The sequence below is a fragment of the Myotis myotis genome, unplaced genomic scaffold (genome assembly GCF_014108235.1).
Source record: "Myotis myotis isolate mMyoMyo1 unplaced genomic scaffold, mMyoMyo1.p scaffold_m19_p_6, whole genome shotgun sequence".
Taxonomy (NCBI): domain Eukaryota; kingdom Metazoa; phylum Chordata; class Mammalia; order Chiroptera; family Vespertilionidae; genus Myotis; species Myotis myotis.
In genome coordinates, this window is record NW_023416368.1 from 95,036,994 (window position 1) to 95,053,848 (window position 16,855).

Consider the following 16,855-nt stretch of genomic DNA (forward strand, 5'->3'; position numbering starts at 1 on the left):
AATGTGTTGAGGGCACACAGCATGCTCCCTCATTCAAGGTCGAGTTCCATGGCAAAACAGAGGTTCTCTTTCTAGCTGAGCCCTGGCAAGGACCCATGAGTCTTTCCTTCCAGAGTGTGAGACAAACCCAAAGGTGGGTGCTGGCTTACCTACTGTGCAGTCAGGACCTCAGGGCCAGCCCCAAGAGGGAGCAGGGCAGAACCTCAGTTTCCCCTGGGGCCCTACCCCACCCGGGAAGCCAGTGGGGTGGAATTGCCCTATGAAAGCAGGAAACAGAGTAACTGTTGGGGGTCTCAGTGTTAATTCTGTATGTTGGGAATGGTGCATGGGCCCACAGGAGCTGTTTGTTAAGTGATGGGACAATATACGGAACTTGGCTGTCCCAGTGCATCACAGCATCCTGCTCTGCTGCTCAGCAGTCCTGGTTCCTTGAGGGGAGCTCATATTCTCTCTCCCCACTGCCCGGCTCAGTTTGGTCTTTGTCCTGGCCTCCTCACTGAACCCCAACACTATGGTCCACCTGATGGTGTTCCCCTCACCTAAGCTCTCCATAGCTCCCCACTGCCCTCAGTTCAAATAGCAAACTTGGCTTCTGACTAGAGAAACCACATCCTGGCCTGGCCATGCCAACTCTCTCCTGTTCCTTCTATCATGTGCTTCCTGCTGGTCCCTGCCATGTCTTGCCTTTATGCTTAAGCCTTCCCTGATCTTCCTGCTCATTCATCTACTGATCACTTGTCACATCAGCATGAAGGCTCAAATCCTTCTTCCACACCAGTGTTTGTCACCTCCACTACCCTGGGGATCCCTTAGAGCCAGACACGGGGCAGAGCACCAGGAGGGCCTCAGGAAGTATGGCTTAATGAACACAATCAGATTCTGAGACCCCAAATTGCTCCACATCTCTCAGGGGAGGCCCAAGCTGGGTCACCCAGGAGAGAAATCATGCCCCTTGTCCTCACCATCTCGAGCCACCCTTGTGAAAATATCAGGCTATCAGGGTCCATCTGTGAGCCTGACATCCAAGTTCTCTGTGACCTGTTCCCCCATACTAACCATCTCTCCCAAACCTCACACAGTTGCTCACTCTGAACCAGAACATGCTCCTTCCTCTTCATGCTGCACCCCAACCTGGGCACTTCTTTGGCACCCCTGCTATCCTGCTATAACCTCTACCTTTCTGGGAGGCTCCCAAGGACAAGGATAGCCTGCTCCTCTCCCTATTGTTTTAAGCTGGGCAAGGGGTTGTGGCCCTGAGGCTGTTTGCAGTCCCCTTACTCAGTGTCCCTTGTTTGTGACTGTGTAAATACACTTTATTTTCTATCCCCACCTGGGCGACATGTGGAGTGTGAACAGGCAGTGTGCAAAATGGTGGTGGGCAGTGTGAGAGGCACATGGAAGAGCCCCGCGATGCCCACCCTGGTCCCCAGGCTTTGTAACACTGAGAAGTGGGCAAGTGGGAAGGGGTGAGGGGCTGAGCATGAATCCCCATTCCAGGAGGTGCTGAGGAGGCCACTTCAGGCTCCAGGAGCCCCAAGAGTCAAAAGGCCCTGAAAGGGAAGGGGTCTGGGGGAGCATTGTTGGACTTTGGCACCATTCTTGGCTCTGACTGCAGAGACCACAGGACCACCATGAGGAAGGAGGCATGGGGATGCCACTCCTCTGGGCAGCCTCCTCTCCTGGGGCTTGGCCCTGGCAAAAGGGTGGGGCTGGGGAACCCAGGGAAGAAAGGGAAGTGGAGGCTGGGGACCCCTGGAGAGGAGGCTAGTCTGGATGGCGGAGCCCTTCCATCACTGGTCAAGATGGGGTGATGAGGTGCTTCACAGAGGAAGATGTAGGGGTACTGGGGACCTGGGTCTCATGACATCTTTTCAGCTGCTCTGGCCCCCCTCCTCCCAAGAAGCAGGGACAGGCACTGCCCTGGCCTGGTTCCTCTGGCTGTGCACACCCCAGGTGACCCTGTACACAGTAAGGGGGACTTTGGTTTCTGCTTGGGCCATGAGGCCTGCATCAGGCAGGAAAGCCCAGCTTGGCCATCTGTCCCTGGAAGCCAGGGATCCCCAGGAACATTGTGAGGTGTTGACATCCAGCCCAGAGTGGCCCCTTCTTCCTCAGGCCTCCTCAAGCTCGTTGGCCCTTCCCAGCAGGGCTACCCTCCTGTTACCCAGGCCTGGTGGGAGGAGGGAGCTTTCTGTTACCAGTCCTGGGACCTCTGTGTCCTCTCGTGCCCTTTCTGTTAAGAGGGGCAGATTTCCAGGCAACTGGGCCTAGAGGGGTACTGACCAAGATGGTTAAACAGTGCTGGGGAGGGTGGGTATGACAGGTACCCTGAGGATCCTCAGGCTCCAGCTCTACCCTCTGCATCCTGCTGTGTCCCTTGGAGTGGGTTTGGAGTTTAAGTGTGGCCCTGGAGGCCCTCCCCCACCCCCAGCTCTAGGCTCAAGGGCAGGGCCTCAGTTGTCCAGGCCCTGACTGTAGGGTGTGGCCAGCTCCTCGGCATCGCTGTCTGAGCTGCCTTCACTGTCCTTGGCTGGCCGCTCCAGACTGCGGAGGAAGCGAGCGTCTTGGGGGGACAGCGGGTAGAGTGTATCCTGCAGTGCTGCGCCCACGCCCATGCCCAGCAGCTCCTCATCGGACGATGGCAGTGAGTCCTCATCCAGGTGCCGGGCCAGATGTAGCCCGTCAAAGGCCAGTGGGTCCTCGAAGGATGGCGGGCCCTTCAGTAGTCGCACCTGGGGCAGGACGGCAACTGGATGTGTGGACCCACCTGTCCCTGGGCACCCTCCTCTCCCGCACCCCAGGCAGACACTGACTTCTGGCTGGACACCAAATGAGGACACGCAGGGCTCTCAGGTCCCTCCCGCGCTCACCTCGGCCTTCAGCTCCTCTATCTGGTCCTTGAGCTCCCGGATGTACTGCGAAGAGTCTGAGTGGTTCAGCTGGCCCTGGATGCGGCCCTCCTCCCTCTGTGGGTGAGCCAGGTTACAGGGGGTCAGGCAGCATCCAGGCCTGGAGCACGCTTCACCCTACCCCACCCCCTCACCTGGATCTCCAGCTCTGCAATGCGTTGCCGCATTTCAGCCACCGCAGCCATGCTGTCCGCCTCTCGCAGGCGCACCGCCATCACCTCCTCCTTGCTCTGAGGGCAGTGGGAAGAAGGCTGGTCAAGAGCGAGGCAGGCAGGGGTTGGGGTGGGAAGGCGGGATCCGGGAAGGGGGCACCTTGCACTCGGCCTCTGCCTGCTTGCGGCGGCTTTCACTCAGCTGTGTCTGCAGCCCCTTGTTCTGCGCAGCCAAATACTGCAGCTTCTCTTGCAGCGCCGCGCGTTCTGCCTCTACGCGGTTCAGAAGGTTGCGGTGGATGTGGTCCTGGAGGAGGGGGTCATGCGGGCGGGGGTCATGGCCTACCCAAGGAAGAGCCGTGAACACCAAGACCCTGAGAGGGCGGCTGCGGCCCACCTGCGTCTCGAGTTCCACCACGCGCTGCCGCAGCTCTCGGCCCTCGGCCAGAGCCTGGGCCTCGCGCAGACGCACGCTCATCAGTTCGTCCTGCAGCTCGCCCAGGACCAGCTTCCGTGGGGACTCCTTCCAGCGGCCCCCGCGGGACAGATGGGCCTGCCAAGAGAGGCCGGTGGTCAGCCAGGGACTCTTAAGCATGGAGGGTGGCCGACCTCCTGGTTGTACCGCAGTTTCCTGTCCATTGGCGAGGGCCTCACCTGCCAGGTGTCCGAGAGCTCCTGCAGCTGCAGCTTCAGCTCCCTTGCAGAGGCCACTGCCTGGCCCTCCCGCACCTTGAGTGCCTTTAGCTCCTCCTGTAGCTGGGCCACGTTGTTCTCATCAGGCAGTGAACTGTTCCTCTGAGGGGGACAGGAGTGTCAGAGCCTAGGGCAGCTGGTAGCCATGCATCCCCTTCCTGTAGGCCAAGATGCCTTCCCTTATTTCTTGTGGGCTCTACTTGGGGTAGCCCAGCTGGGAGAGGCCCATGGGAACAGATCCACCTCTGTGGCCCCAGCTGTAGATTCTCACCTATAAAATGGCTGCCAGAGCCCTGGCCGGTGTGGCTCATTTGGTTGGAGCATCATCCCGTACACCAAAAGGTGGTGGGTTCGATTCCTGGTCAGGGCACATACCCATGTTGCAGATCCAACCCCAGTTGGGGTACATGCAACAGATTGATCTTTCTTTTTTAAAAGTGTTACAGATGTTCCCCCTTTTTTCCTCATTGACTCCCTCCACCCTGCACCCCTCATAGATTTTTCTCTTATGTCAATGTTTGTCTCTCTCTCCCCACCTTCCTCTCTCTAAAATCAATAAAAATAAAATGGCTATAAAAACAGTACCTGTTCTCTCACAGGACTGGCTTAGGGCAACACCATAAATCTTACTGCTGAGGACACCAGGCAGGCTGGGTTTGGGACCAGTGCCTTCCCACCTGGGAATCTGAGATCCACTCCTATGGGGCCAGAGCCAGGACCTGCCCCAGCAGAAGCTGAGAAGACTGGACTTTGGCACCTTGTACCTACTCCTTCCCAGGTAGCCCCTCTTCCTGGGAACCCACTTAGGGTCAGCCCAGGCCCTGTCTTGGCTTCCCAAGGGTCAGGGATGAGAGATTTGTGTTCTGGCCTTTGGGAACAAAATCCAGTTTGCCACCCTGGGACCTCACTGACCCTTGTTTGGGTCAGAATCGGGGGAGAGAGCCAGGATCTACTGGGTACACATTTCCCTCCAATGTGGAGGGAAGCCCAGCTCTTGGATAGCTGATGGGGATTGAAGGCTGTGGCAGAGACACCTGGGAGGCACCAGAGTAGTGCAGGCTCCAGGTGGGTGGGCGGCTTCTGCCAGAGTGACTGTCCTGCTGCCTGCCCTCTTTTGGCAGCTTTGTAGAAGCTGAGTCAATAGTCAGTGTGAAAGCAGCTGGGGATTGACCCAGGAGGTCTGGGTTCCCCTTTAGGGCTGCAGGCAGGAGAGGGTGGCCCCTAATTTCCCCCTTGGTGAAGTCTCCATGGAGGTTCAGGTGGGGTGAGCAGCTCTGCTGGACCTGGGATTTCCCTTCCTTTCCTTCCCTCCTGGAACCTAGAGCCTGGCGGGGTGGGTGGGGGGGCAGCGGGGGCGAGGTGGAGAGACACACAGGTAGGACAGACTGTCCAGGAAGCCCATGAAAGCCAGTACACTGCTTTCTCTACCTGGTGCATGATGGTGGATGTGCCCTGATGTATGTGTGTGTGTGTGTGTGTGTGTCTTTAGGACTTGGGAAGGTCCTAGGGGTGAGCGGTCCACTTCCTATCTGCCCAGACCCTCCCGTAGAGACCATGGGGGAAGCAATCTTGGGTTCCCTGGGACTACTGAAGCAGGAGGATCTGATCCCAGGACACTCCCCCATGGTTCCCCTGGCAGCCCCTTTTCCTTGTTCAGGACTGATTATGTACCTCCTTAAGGGCATGCATCACCCCACCTTCCCTCCCCAAGAGTCTCCCAAACACCGGATTGCCCAGCTGCACCTTCTCCATGTCTAGAACCTTGTCCTGCATCTCCCGTAGGGCCCCTAGTGTCTCCATCTCCCGCAGCCTTGACTGTTCCAGCTCAGTCTCCAGGTGGGCCACAAAGTCCTCGGTGAGGCGAGGGTTACCCTGGGGACAGATGGAGAGCTGCATCAGTTCCCAGGCTGCAGCTGGAGGGTGGGCAGCCTTCCTGCCAGCTGGCTGTGAGCTCAGGACTTGCCTCCTACTCTCCAGAGCCCCAGGGCTGGGAGGGGGCTCAGGCTGTGGGTAAAGTGAGGAATCAGGAGAAAAACTGGATCCTCTTCCTGTGCCTTCTGCCTTCATGGGAGGAGAGTGGAACCCCATCATGGGGACCCTGATGACCAGGCCTAGTGTCCTTCCTGAGAAAGTCACACAGAGGGAACCTACTGAAGGGGACCTCCCATGGTCTCAGGATACTCCCGGAGGGATGCTAATGGCTGGTTCCCAGGATTGCTGGGGTGGGTGTGGAGAGGGTGGGGCTCAGGGCTATGGCACTCTGGGCCCTCTTTCTTCACCTCTCTCCTCTCTCTTCCCCCATATCTAAATGAGAAAGGATGGGAAAAGAGTTTGCTGGGTCCCCATTTCACTGCCCTGGTGGCCTGGCAGGGCATTCTCTGGAAGGTGGCCCCTGCCCTCTACTACCACCCCCCCCTCCACTGGCCTCCTGTCCAGCTACCCAGGCCTGCTTGCTGCCCTCGACCACTTTGGGCCTCTGACATCCAAGGGTACCAGTGGCCCTCCCTTGGCCCAGGTGGGCTTTAGGCCTCATACCAAGCTCCAGCCCTGCCAGGCTGACCCTCTGCTCACACCCAAGGAGATTGTGCTCGAGGGCCAGTGTCTATGGCACTACCTGCCTCACCCATTTCTGCATCCCCTAAAGGACAGAGTTCAGGAGTGGCAGGTGTCTCTTTAGCCTGAAAGAGGGCATCATGCCAGTGGTGGGATGAGTCCAGCCCCAGTTTCCCCATTGGCCCAGCTGCTTCAGAGCAAGTTGGGGGCCACAGCACTGGCAGGTGAGGGGTGGGAGGTGGACACAGGTGAGAAATGGCGAAGCTCCTTGTCCCTGTCTCCAGGGACAAAGAATCAACTTAAATTCCTGAACTAAAGCCTGAGCCAAGGTCTCTAGGCCTGGGTGAGAGGTCCTCCCAGGGAACTACCCTTCCTTCTCTCCATCCATTGTTTCTTGACACCTGAGGTTTCTCCAAATCAGGGAGCCCACTTCACTGCCAGGCTTTGTTGGGATCAGGTCTGGATTGTAGTGTAGGGGCCCAGGGAACCTACAGCATCTTTCTCTGTCTGTCCAGGGCATGTGTGCACATGTGCATTCTGAACTTGGGGGCTGCAGCCGTTGGCAGGTCAATAGATAAGGAAGAAGCCTGCTGGGTAAATCTGAAGGAAGGTTCTGCAGATCTTTGCACAGTGCTCTAGCCTGTGAGTCCTTCCCACCACTGAGTTCAAGACCCCATAACAGACTTGCACTGCCCACTCATGCCAACCCTGCCAGTTCAGCGTAGTGGGCATAGACCAGACTCTCCTCTGAGAGGGCAAAGTCCTGGGTACTGGAGAAGGGAGCCCCCTCCCTTGTCCCTCATCCTAGCTCCTACCCTTCATGGTTGACCCCTGGGGAAGCCCAATATCTCCAAAGACCTTGGGGAGACACCAAGGAATCACAGGCCCATCAGTCAAGGTTGAATGCCTATGCCAGGAAGAGGGCCCTGCCAAGCACCCCCAAGGGTGGTGGAACATGGAAACCGTATTCTCCCTCGGGTCAGGGGTTGATTGTTGAGGGTGGGGCTGGGGGAGAGTATGCACTGAGCTCTGGGTGCTCTCCCCACCCAAGCGGGGGGTTGGAGTGTGGCCTCACCACGGTGGCCTGCTGGTACCTGCTGCTCCTGCAGCTGCCGGATGGTGCTCTGCGCTTTCTGCAGGTCTTCTGCTGCTGAGCTGCACTGCTGCCGCACCACCGCCAGCTCCCGCTTGATGACATAATTTTCCTCAGCCTCCTGCGCCCGTGTCACCTGTCCCTGAGCCGATGGAGGATAGGGCATGACCCTCTGCTCACACGCCAGGCCCTGCCTCAGGCCCACCTTAGAGGGAGTCCCAAGGAGGGCAGAGGAGTAGTGGGAGAGGGGTGAGGCCTCCTTCACTCAGAGTCTGGGATGGGGCGCCCACGGGACCTTGGAACAAGGGTGAGGGGTAGGCAGGTACAGGACACCAGGAGGAGCCTGGAGGAAGACACCGGTTCTCAACCCCGGGGTCCAAGCTCTGTGGCGCTTAAATGAAGACGGAGCCACAGGCTGGGGCTGCTGACAGCTTTGTCCCCTCCTGACTTCTGGCTGTTGACCTCTGTCCCAGGGGAGGAGAAGCAAGTCCTTACCCCGGGTGATGGCACACCAGAGTTCAGGCTCTGCTGGTGAGGGTGGGGCAGCTGAGGCCTGGCTCCGCAGGGCAGGGTTGGGAGGTGGAATATGCCTCTCCCCTGGCCTTCCTCAGTTCTGATCTACCCCACCCAGCCTCATCCCCTCACCCCATCCAATGTGGGTCCCCCCTCATTCCATGCTTGGAGCCACCAGGTGGCAGGCGGAAGCTTCCAGATAAAGCCATTCAAGATAAGGCAGCAGCAGAAGCAGGTGAATGAGAGAAGATGGCAGGCCTTGCAGGTGGAAGCAGAGAGTGTGAAATGCCAGAAGGGATGGGGTATATGTGTGGGTGGGGGAGGCTCAGCAATGCACACACTAAGGCCTGCTGTTGATGCACCCTCAGGCTCCCTGAGCCCTCCTAGGTCCCCACCTGTATCTCCTGGAGGGAGGAAACTTTGTGTCCCTGTGTGTGTACACACACTCACAGACACAGAGACATACCCTCAGTTGCCACGTTTGCACACGCACAGCCACCTCCTCTAGATGGAACCTCTGTTTTCCTGAGAAGCAGTCCCCAGCCACCCCCATGCATCGTGCCAGGCCTGTCCCCCTCACCCATGGCAGCAACCAGGGAGGAGGCAGTATTGGCTGTCATGTGTAGAGACTAGGATGGAAACAGGAGAGTCAGAAGAAAAGCTACAGTACCTGGATTAACCTATCAGCCAGAGCAGCACTCTCCTACCCGGCGAGGGAGTTCCCAGCAACAGGGGGAGGAGGCAGAGCAGAAGGTGCGGGGACAGGAGAGGGGGAGAGACAGACAAGAACCACTTGTCACTAATGCAGTGAACTATGTCTAGAAGCAGGGGAGACAGGAGTGAAACCTGAGAACCAGAAAACCAGCATGACAGGACCTGGAGGAAGACCAAAGCCAGAGCCAGTTCCTTCCAGGAGAGGGGTCTATGTGTGAGCTGAGTGGGAAGTCAGCTGGGCTCACGACTGGGGCCAACTAAGGCCAACTGGGAAAACTCAGCAACTTTGATTTGGAGGCTGAACAAGAATGGAGGCTTTGGGGCAAGGGCAATAAAGTCCTGTGGACAACCTGTGGTCCATGCAGGGACAAGTGAAAATGAGGGTAGAGCAGAAAGAGGGGCCTCCAACTCTACTTTCATTTTTAAAAACAAGATTGGGGCCATGGTCAAGGTTGTGGCACCCCATCATGGATCCAGTGGCAAGACCACCCCCTATTCCTTTACTCCCATCTCCTTCCTTTTGAGGGCAAGGCTTTCAAATTACAGGGTGGGGTGTCTTGTGGCCTAGTTCCAGGCACCTCAGTCAAAGTAGCAGTTCTACCTCCTCCTCTCCACCCAGACAGCCCTGGAGGGCACCGGACACAAATGGGTTGTGGTGATTGCACTTAACTAGGTTATCACTCAACCTCCAGCTCCAAGCTAATTTTCCCCACGGTCAGATTATATGGCAGCCCAAATATCAGTGGGGTTCATGGTAAGGCCTAGGGCAGGAGGCTTGCTGGCCCTCTGGCTGTTGAGTCCTGCTTGGACCCTGGAGAGTTCAGTGTCTGACAGGCAGGTGGCATACCCCTCACCTTCTCCAGGGTCTCAATCCGCTGTTTCAGAAGTCGGTTCTCTGTTCGAAGCCTCTATGTGGGGAGAGGGGAGAGCATATCAGATCCTGCCTTCCACTTCTATACAGAGGTCTATCCCCCAAGGGGCTAGGCCAACTCCTAGAGGCTTACATTTTGGGTCAGTGATCCCCAAAAACAGGGCCAATTCCCATTCAGAACGGCCCATTAAATTTTTAAAAAAATATATTTTTACTGATTCAGAAAGGGAGAGGGAGAGAGAGATAGAAACATCAATGATGAGAGAGAATCACTGATCGGCTGTCTCCTGCACGCTCCCGCAATGGGGATTGAGTCCACAACCTGGGCATATGCCCTAACTGGGAATCGAACTGTAACCTCCTGGTTCATAGGTCGATGCTCAACCACTGAGCCATGCCAGTTGGGCAGATTTTTTTTTTTTAAATAAGCCTTAGTTCAGTAAAAATAATGCGAGCACTTCTGTGGATAAACAATGTGTGTGAGCTGGGTGGTCTGTACCCATGCCCTCCTTGGGAATCTGCTAGTACTCCATGCTCGGGCCCGTCCACTTCCCACAGGGCAAAGGCTTCTGCATTTTGGGGGAAGCTGCTGTCAGACAGGCCCCATCCTTCACTAGTTTGCCTCCAGCCTCAGAGTTCAATTTTCAGTTGACAAACTCCTCTCAGAATTTGGGTCCAGGGTAGGAGGTCTTGCTGAACACGCATACTTCCTTCGGCTCGGCAACTACATCTTTGTGACCCACTGACAGCCAGCTAGCTGTGCCCAACAATCGTTACTTGCCCCCAGCCAGGGGGAGGCCATCTCCTTTGCTTTTGTCTTCCATCCTGTGCTCATGGATTCTGGTTAGATATTTGTGGTTTTAGGTTTTCCTATGAAGCAACTGCTCGGAGAGATGGCAGACTTGATTGATGACCTTTGATTTATATCATGGATGGGGAAACTGAGTTGGAATGAGGCAGTGTTTTGCCTGAGCCTCCCAAGCTGTTTCAGAGGGCAGGTCTCTGTCCCTCAAAGTGATCTGGAACCCAGAGTCTTGACCCATGACCTTTGGATTTCTTTGGCATAAACACAGCCATCCTTGGAGGAGCTGAATGTGCCCTGCAGACAACTCACCTCTCTCCTGCTTACTCCAAAGGGAAAGTATGTGTGTGTGTGTGTGTGTGTGTGTGTGTGTGTGTGAGAGAGAGAGAGAGAGAGAGAGAGAGAGAGAGAGAGCGAGCAAAAACTTGGGGGGCTATGTACTAGTAAGAGCGTAACATTTTTTTTCTGTATTTTTGATGCTTGGACATCCTGAGGCCTTGCTAATCCTGGAGAGACTGCCCCTCCCAGGATTTAGCTAATTCCTACAGATTGCCTTGTCAAGCAGGGCAAACCAGCCATTCCACAGTGTGCCCCTTCCCACCCCTCCAAACACACACCTTTCTTATCTAATTCTCACATATAAGCCAATATTTCCCTTCTGAAATTGTCACAGGACAGCTAGGGACCACTCCTATAGCCCCTGAAATTATTCAAACTAGTCAATCCTAAACTTGCTCAAACTTGCCCACCCTGCTTTGCCCATTCCTTTGCTTGAAAACCACAATAAAGGCTCTGGCCCCTATTTTCCCCCTTGATCTCTCTGCCTCCTGACCAACTCTGATGCTTCCCCATATGGCCTTTCATGGCCTGGTGTGCCCTGCCTCTTTGAAACTGTAATAAACTCTTCTTTCAAAGGCAGTTAAAACAAATCCCAGGTATATTTTAAAACAGGCTAAAGGTGAAAGAGCAAAAGACAGGGCTAAGGGAGAAGGCACCTGCCTGAATCCTTTAAGACCTCCTCTCATGGGAAATTTCCAAGCTGAACATGTGGTCCAATGGTCTGCTGTATACCTACCTAATGCTGAGCCCTCATAGTCACCAGATGGGAGCAGGCCTTGTCTGTATATGAGTAAGACACCACACACACACACACACACACACACACACACACAGCTTGGACTAGTGCATCAGTCAGGGTGCCACTTCTGAGAAACAGAGATGCTAAAAAATTCAAGACACAAAACTATTTCTGGAAATCCTACAACCAGGGACAGAACAATGATGCTCTCTTTCCCACTCAGGAATGGGTGGCAGGACTGGATTCTAATCTAGGTTTTGCCTTTGCCTTTCTAGAGGACGTGGGGATGAGGGGATGATGATGATAGTGGTGGTGGTGGTGATAATAATAAATTGAACAATAGAGTAAGTATCATTTCCATTTTGCAGAAGGGGACACTGAGAGGATCAGAGAGGTGAATTCATTTTGCTGGGTCACACAGCTGGTCTGTGGTAGAGCTGGCATTTGAACCCTGGTCTGCGGGACTCCAGTCTCAGCCACTGTGGTAGTCTGCCAGTCTATAGACAGAGGACAGAGCCAGGCTGTGTTGGGGTTTGTGTTTATGTCTGTCCCCCTACCCCCACTGGACTGAGGACCCTCACTCTCTGCTGTGATTGGCACAAAGTAGGTGCTCAATAAATTTTTGTTGAATGAATAACTAAAATCACGTGTGGAGGGATGAAAGCAGGGGGAGAGGAGGGAAGACTGGGTTCAGAGACTCTGCACACTCAAAAAACCCCTTGTGATATGATTTATAGTAAAAAATATATATTTGGTCTTCCATCCAGTCCTGGCACAGAGCATCTAAAACCCTGGGAATTTTCTAAGTGAGGAGAGAGATACAGGTGTCTTTTGTTATGTTAATGAGGACTTTTGGAAAGTCCCTTGGCCACCTAAGGATGGGGGCTGGTTCCCAGGGAACCCAACCATGTGTCAGAGAGTTGGAACTTTCAGTCCTATCCCCAGATCTCTAGGGAGAAGAGATGGGTTGGAGGTTGAATAAATTGCTGATGGCAAATGATGTAATCAATCATGCCTGTGTAATGAAATCCCATAAAACCCCACAGTATGGGGTTTGGAGAGCTTCCAGGTTGATGAATGGTTGTAGGTTCTGTGAGTGTGGTATAAATGGAAAGGGCAGGGAGCTCTGTGCCCTGTCCCCAAACCTGTTCCTATGCATCTCTTCCATCTGGCTGTTCTTGAGCTAAATCCTTTATAACAAACCAGTGATCTAGTAGTAATATTTCTCTGAATTCTGTGAGCCACTCTAGCAAATTAATCGAACCCGAGAAGGGAATCACAGGAACCTGTGAACTACAGCCAGCTGGCCAGAAGCATAGGTGACAATCTGGACTTGAGACTGGCTTCTGAAGGGGGGAGTGGCAGTCTTGTGAGACAATGCCCTTAACCTGTAGGATCTGACATCATCTCCAAGTAGTTGGTGTCAGAATTGAGCTGAATTGTAGGACACCCAGCTGGCTTTGGAAAATTGCTTGGTGGTGTGGGGAATAACCCCACATATTGGAGTTGGTGACAGAATTGTACCCCTAAACCTAGTAGGGCTGGCTGGCCAGGCACCAGGGGGAGCCAGGGGCCATGAGTGCAGTACACTGGCCTATCCTCCCTGCATATGGCCCCCGCCTACCTCGGGGCTCCCTCTTACTCCTGACCTCGGGGCTCCCACCACTGAGGGCAGCATTCCTGATGTTCCTCTAGCCCCTCAGGCCTGCGGCTGCTTGGGCCTTTAGCACTCAGTTCCCTGGACCTGCAGCAATCTCCCCTACACATTTTATCCAGAGTTCTTTCTAGAGTTCATACTCTATACTTATTGGTTCACTGACTGTCTTCTCATTGCAATAGGAGCCCCATAAGGCCAGGTCCACCTTGTCCACCTCTGTGTCCCCAGCACCAGGTGAGCCCTCGCTCACACAGAGTCAACCCCTCAGAGCCTAAGGGCAGTCTGGTGTGCCTCATGTGCTGGGCAGGGCTGCCCCCTAGTGGCCACCCACTTCTTGCCTTGGGATGGAAGCTCCCAAGGGCCTCTGGTTTCTGTCCCCCTTCCCCAGGAACTCACTTTGATTTCGATCTGCTCCTCCATCTCTTTACTCTTCATGGCTGCATATTCCTTTTCGAGCCTGCAGAGGAGAAGGCTGACACGGTCACTATCCCACCACCAGGGACCTCTTTTCCACCAGCGCCCTGGCTGCTGGGTACTGACCTCTTCATCTTCTTAGGGTTGTACTTGACCTGGTAAGCCTTGAGGATCAGCTTATCTGGGCAGCTGTCGAACTGATGGGGTATCACCTTTTGGAAGTACTGTGGGAACACAGGCAGTCACTGATTATAAGGGTGTGTAGGGGGGTGCCTGAGCCCCTCTGTGCCTGCTGTGCTCATTGCCCTGGAGGAGGGAGGGAGGGCAGAAGCAGATCTGCCTGGGATGTCACCATGTACCCTGTGCAGTGCCTGGCCTGCCTGTTGTGGGTGCTCCATCACTGTGGAGCAAGTGAGTGAGTGTGAGAAGGCATCTGGAGAGAAGCTGCCAGCAGCCAGGACTTCAGTTTGCAGGGGGAAAGCAGGCTGCAGGAGCTCCTGAGGGCAAAGGCCTGGGGGTGGGTTGAGGTAGGGTCTGAGCACAGGGCACCTTCTTAGAGGAAGGGGGAGGCGTGCTGCACCCAGGGCGGTGAGAGGATACTGAAAAGGTTGTAGAATTGGGACAGCCAGGAGCAACCTGGAGGGAAGACCCCTCAGTGGGTCTGCTCGCCTGGGGCCTCTATAAAGGGTTAAGAGTGAGCCACTGGTGGACACAGCTTGCTATTGGCTGGGGCCATGCTGGCTCCTGCTCCCCAGCCCAGCTGGCCCGCTCTAGCAGCTGCAGACAATGAACATTCGTGTCTGTGGACACAACTGTGGCCTTTGTGTATTCTTCTCTGAAGTACCAGCTGGAGGACACTGGGAGGGGGCAGGGGCCTGCATGGTGGGGACATGGCAGTGAGAAGCAGGGAAGCCAGGGTTGGATAGGCCAGTGAGGCTGCCCAGAACCCTCACTCCCTCCTTTGTCCTCACCTGGCCCAGTTCCTAGGCCAAAAACCACACCCAAGGCCCCATGGTTTGGCTAGTATAATTATTTACCACAAAGATTTTGGGGGACACAAAGCTGGGGGCAAGAGAAAGGGGGGGGTGTGAAACCTCCCAGAGTCAGGGCCTGGGCCTTCCTCTCTCCCCACTGTCAAGCTGCTGGCCCTGTACGTTGTCTGGCAGAGCCTGGAGCTCCTTAGTGCCCAGCCTGGTTCTCTAGGGAGGCCTCAGGGGTCACAGGGGATAGAAAAGGATCAGGCTGCTCAGGAACTCCAAGCGTCTCACTTCACCTACCCTGGGTGGGGGGCAATCCCACCCTTCCTGGGCCCCTGGCCCACCTGGGACATGCCCTCCATGTCCAGCTGCATCAGCTCCACCTGGTTCACCTGCAGCAGGGCGAGGCCTACCCGGAACACGATCTCCAGGCCCTGCAAAGGCAGTGGGGACAGTGCTTCTCAGATCCCTCCCCAAACCCTGGCCCTTCCTTGGTTGAAATTTATTTCCAGTGTGGGGCCTCTGGGAGAGCAAGAGGGTGAAGAGGTCCTGACCTCATACATGAAAATGTCGAAGACACGAGTGGCGACAGGCAGTGGGAAGGTGGTCAGGAAGAGTGTGAGGAACCAGGACGAGGCGTACATGGACGTGTGGAAGCTCTGGGAGCGGAAGTGAGTGTTCAGGTCCGGGAGCTGCTCCTGAGGGGTCAGAGGAGGAGGCCCAGCACTGAGAAGGAGCCTGTGGGCACCAGGCACAGCTGTCCATGCCCACAGGCTCCTTCCACCTGGAAGTGCTGAGTCTCGGTGCTTCTGCCTCCAGGAAGCCTTCTCTGGTTTGCCCTTGGGTCCCTTCCTCTGTGTGCCCTCAGCACTGTGTTTGGGTAAGGCTGAAATATTCCAGAACTCTGAGTAGCATGAGGTGGGGACACAGGCAGGGGTGACAGGAATAGCAGCAGCTCATGGGTGCAGGATGTGCACCTTGGGTAGGAAGTGGCCCAACTGCTCTCCTTTTTGCTCATAGGATCCTCATGATCAGCCTGACAGAGAGCTTCTGAGGCTTGGGGTGGGTTTACTTAACTGCTCACGGTCACTCAGAGAGTGAGCGGTGGGGCGCAGTGTAAACCTACTGCTGGTCAACCTGTATTCCTTGACTTGCAAGTCGTTGTGTCTCCCCGCTGCCCCCTCATGATGCTCTGTGCCCAGCAATGCTCAGGGGATGCCGGTCTGATTGGCCTGAACTTCAGATTGCTGAAAAGTGACAGAAACTGGGGAAATAAGCTGGAGAAAGTATTAGGACCCCCTTGATGTCATTTACTGGAAGAAGGGCCTCTGGTGCCCCTTCCCGCAACCTGCCCTAGGCTTCCTTGCAGACCCAGGAGCTCCCTGGCACTGTCCGGCTACTCTGCTGTAGGGGCTCTCAGCTACCCAGCCTGGGCAGGGCCACTTCTCTGCAGGCCCTGGCCCCCTGCTTGTTGGCACTACCAGGCCCCCTTGACCAACAGCACCTCCCGGTTTTCCGGGCCTGAGGAATGGGGCTTTTATGACCAGGCTTATCCCAGAGCCTACCTCCCATTTCCCCTTCAACCCTCACCCCCACCTGCTGTGCAGTTTCACAGCCCCACCTGTGACAGACTTCTGGAGCAGGCCGTGTGTGTGTGTGTGTGTGTGTGTGTGTGTGTGTGTGTGTGTGTGTGTGTGTGTGTTCTTCCCTTGCATGCACAGGGAAAGTGTCTGCCAGCCAAGAGTGGCCTCTGTGCCCTGTGGGGACTGCTATTTATAAACAGAAAGGTCTGTGGCTCTCCTGTAATCAGCAAAGGCAGGCAGACAACACTTTCCCTCCTTCTGCCATATCACGCTGGGAACAGACAGTGAGGGCGTTATGGGTGTGTCTGGCAAAAGCCACCTTGACCCCTCTGCCCTTGGACTCTGGAAGCCCAGAGCTCTCAGGAGCCCCCACTATAAATGCCTGGCTCTGTCCTATCCCTGGAAGTGTGCTTGGGGGCAATGCCACATGGCTCCCTGGGGACTAGAGCCCCTTTCTGAGCTGGGACCTCTGGATATGATTTCTCAGCCCTGGAATTTTCAGTTAAATAGACCCACTGGGATGGCTGTGGGCTGCAGAGGAGTGGGTGGTGATGGGCCACCCCGGCCCCACTCACCTGCAGCATGTACTCAAACTGGTAGATGCAGAGCCCCAGCTCAGCCATGCTGGGCTTGAAGAGCTCCCGAAGGCGATACTCCTGCATCAGCCGCACAAACACACAGAAAGCCTCTTCCTCCGGCATCTGAGGGATGGGCAGGTGGGCAGGGGCTGAGTGTGGGCAGGGTGGGAAGGGGACGCTTCCTGCTCTTCTTTTGGACCTGGAATACTGTGCTAGGCCTGTTTCTGCTCTATTTAAGTTTAATGAACGTGGACTGTGTGGGTTGTCT

The 16,855-nt window shown here is 55.5% G+C and overlaps 1 protein-coding gene across 8 annotated transcripts in view; it reads right to left on the minus strand.

The window, feature by feature from the left end:
* Nucleotides 1-1,291: 1,291 nt before the first annotated feature.
* The window catches only part of EVI5L (ecotropic viral integration site 5 like), a 33,417-nt gene continuing 17,853 nt past the window's right edge, over nucleotides 1,292-16,855 (minus strand). For 4 of the 8 annotated variants that reach the window (XM_036315334.1, XM_036315329.1, XM_036315328.1 and 1 more), the window contains exons 6-20: nucleotides 16,585-16,710; nucleotides 14,981-15,124; nucleotides 14,771-14,860; nucleotides 13,576-13,673; nucleotides 13,432-13,492; nucleotides 9,482-9,535; nucleotides 8,584-8,616; nucleotides 7,402-7,542; nucleotides 5,498-5,626; nucleotides 3,716-3,856; nucleotides 3,459-3,614; nucleotides 3,222-3,368; nucleotides 3,044-3,139; nucleotides 2,871-2,966; nucleotides 1,292-2,732 (exon numbers count right to left, since the gene is read on the minus strand). In XM_036315334.1, the coding sequence (XP_036171227.1) occupies nucleotides 2,454-2,732; nucleotides 2,871-2,966; nucleotides 3,044-3,139; nucleotides 3,222-3,368; nucleotides 3,459-3,614; nucleotides 3,716-3,856; nucleotides 5,498-5,626; nucleotides 7,402-7,542; nucleotides 8,584-8,616; nucleotides 9,482-9,535; nucleotides 13,432-13,492; nucleotides 13,576-13,673; nucleotides 14,771-14,860; nucleotides 14,981-15,124; nucleotides 16,585-16,710 (1,791 nt within the window). In that variant the 3' untranslated portion in view covers nucleotides 1,292-2,453. The remainder of the gene's footprint in view (nucleotides 2,733-2,870; nucleotides 2,967-3,043; nucleotides 3,140-3,221; nucleotides 3,369-3,458; nucleotides 3,615-3,715; nucleotides 3,857-5,497; nucleotides 5,627-7,401; nucleotides 7,543-8,583; nucleotides 8,617-9,481; nucleotides 9,536-13,431; nucleotides 13,493-13,575; nucleotides 13,674-14,770; nucleotides 14,861-14,980; nucleotides 15,125-16,584; nucleotides 16,711-16,855) is intronic. The other 4 variants (XM_036315331.1, XM_036315330.1, XM_036315335.1 and 1 more) reach the window with 3 other exon arrangements.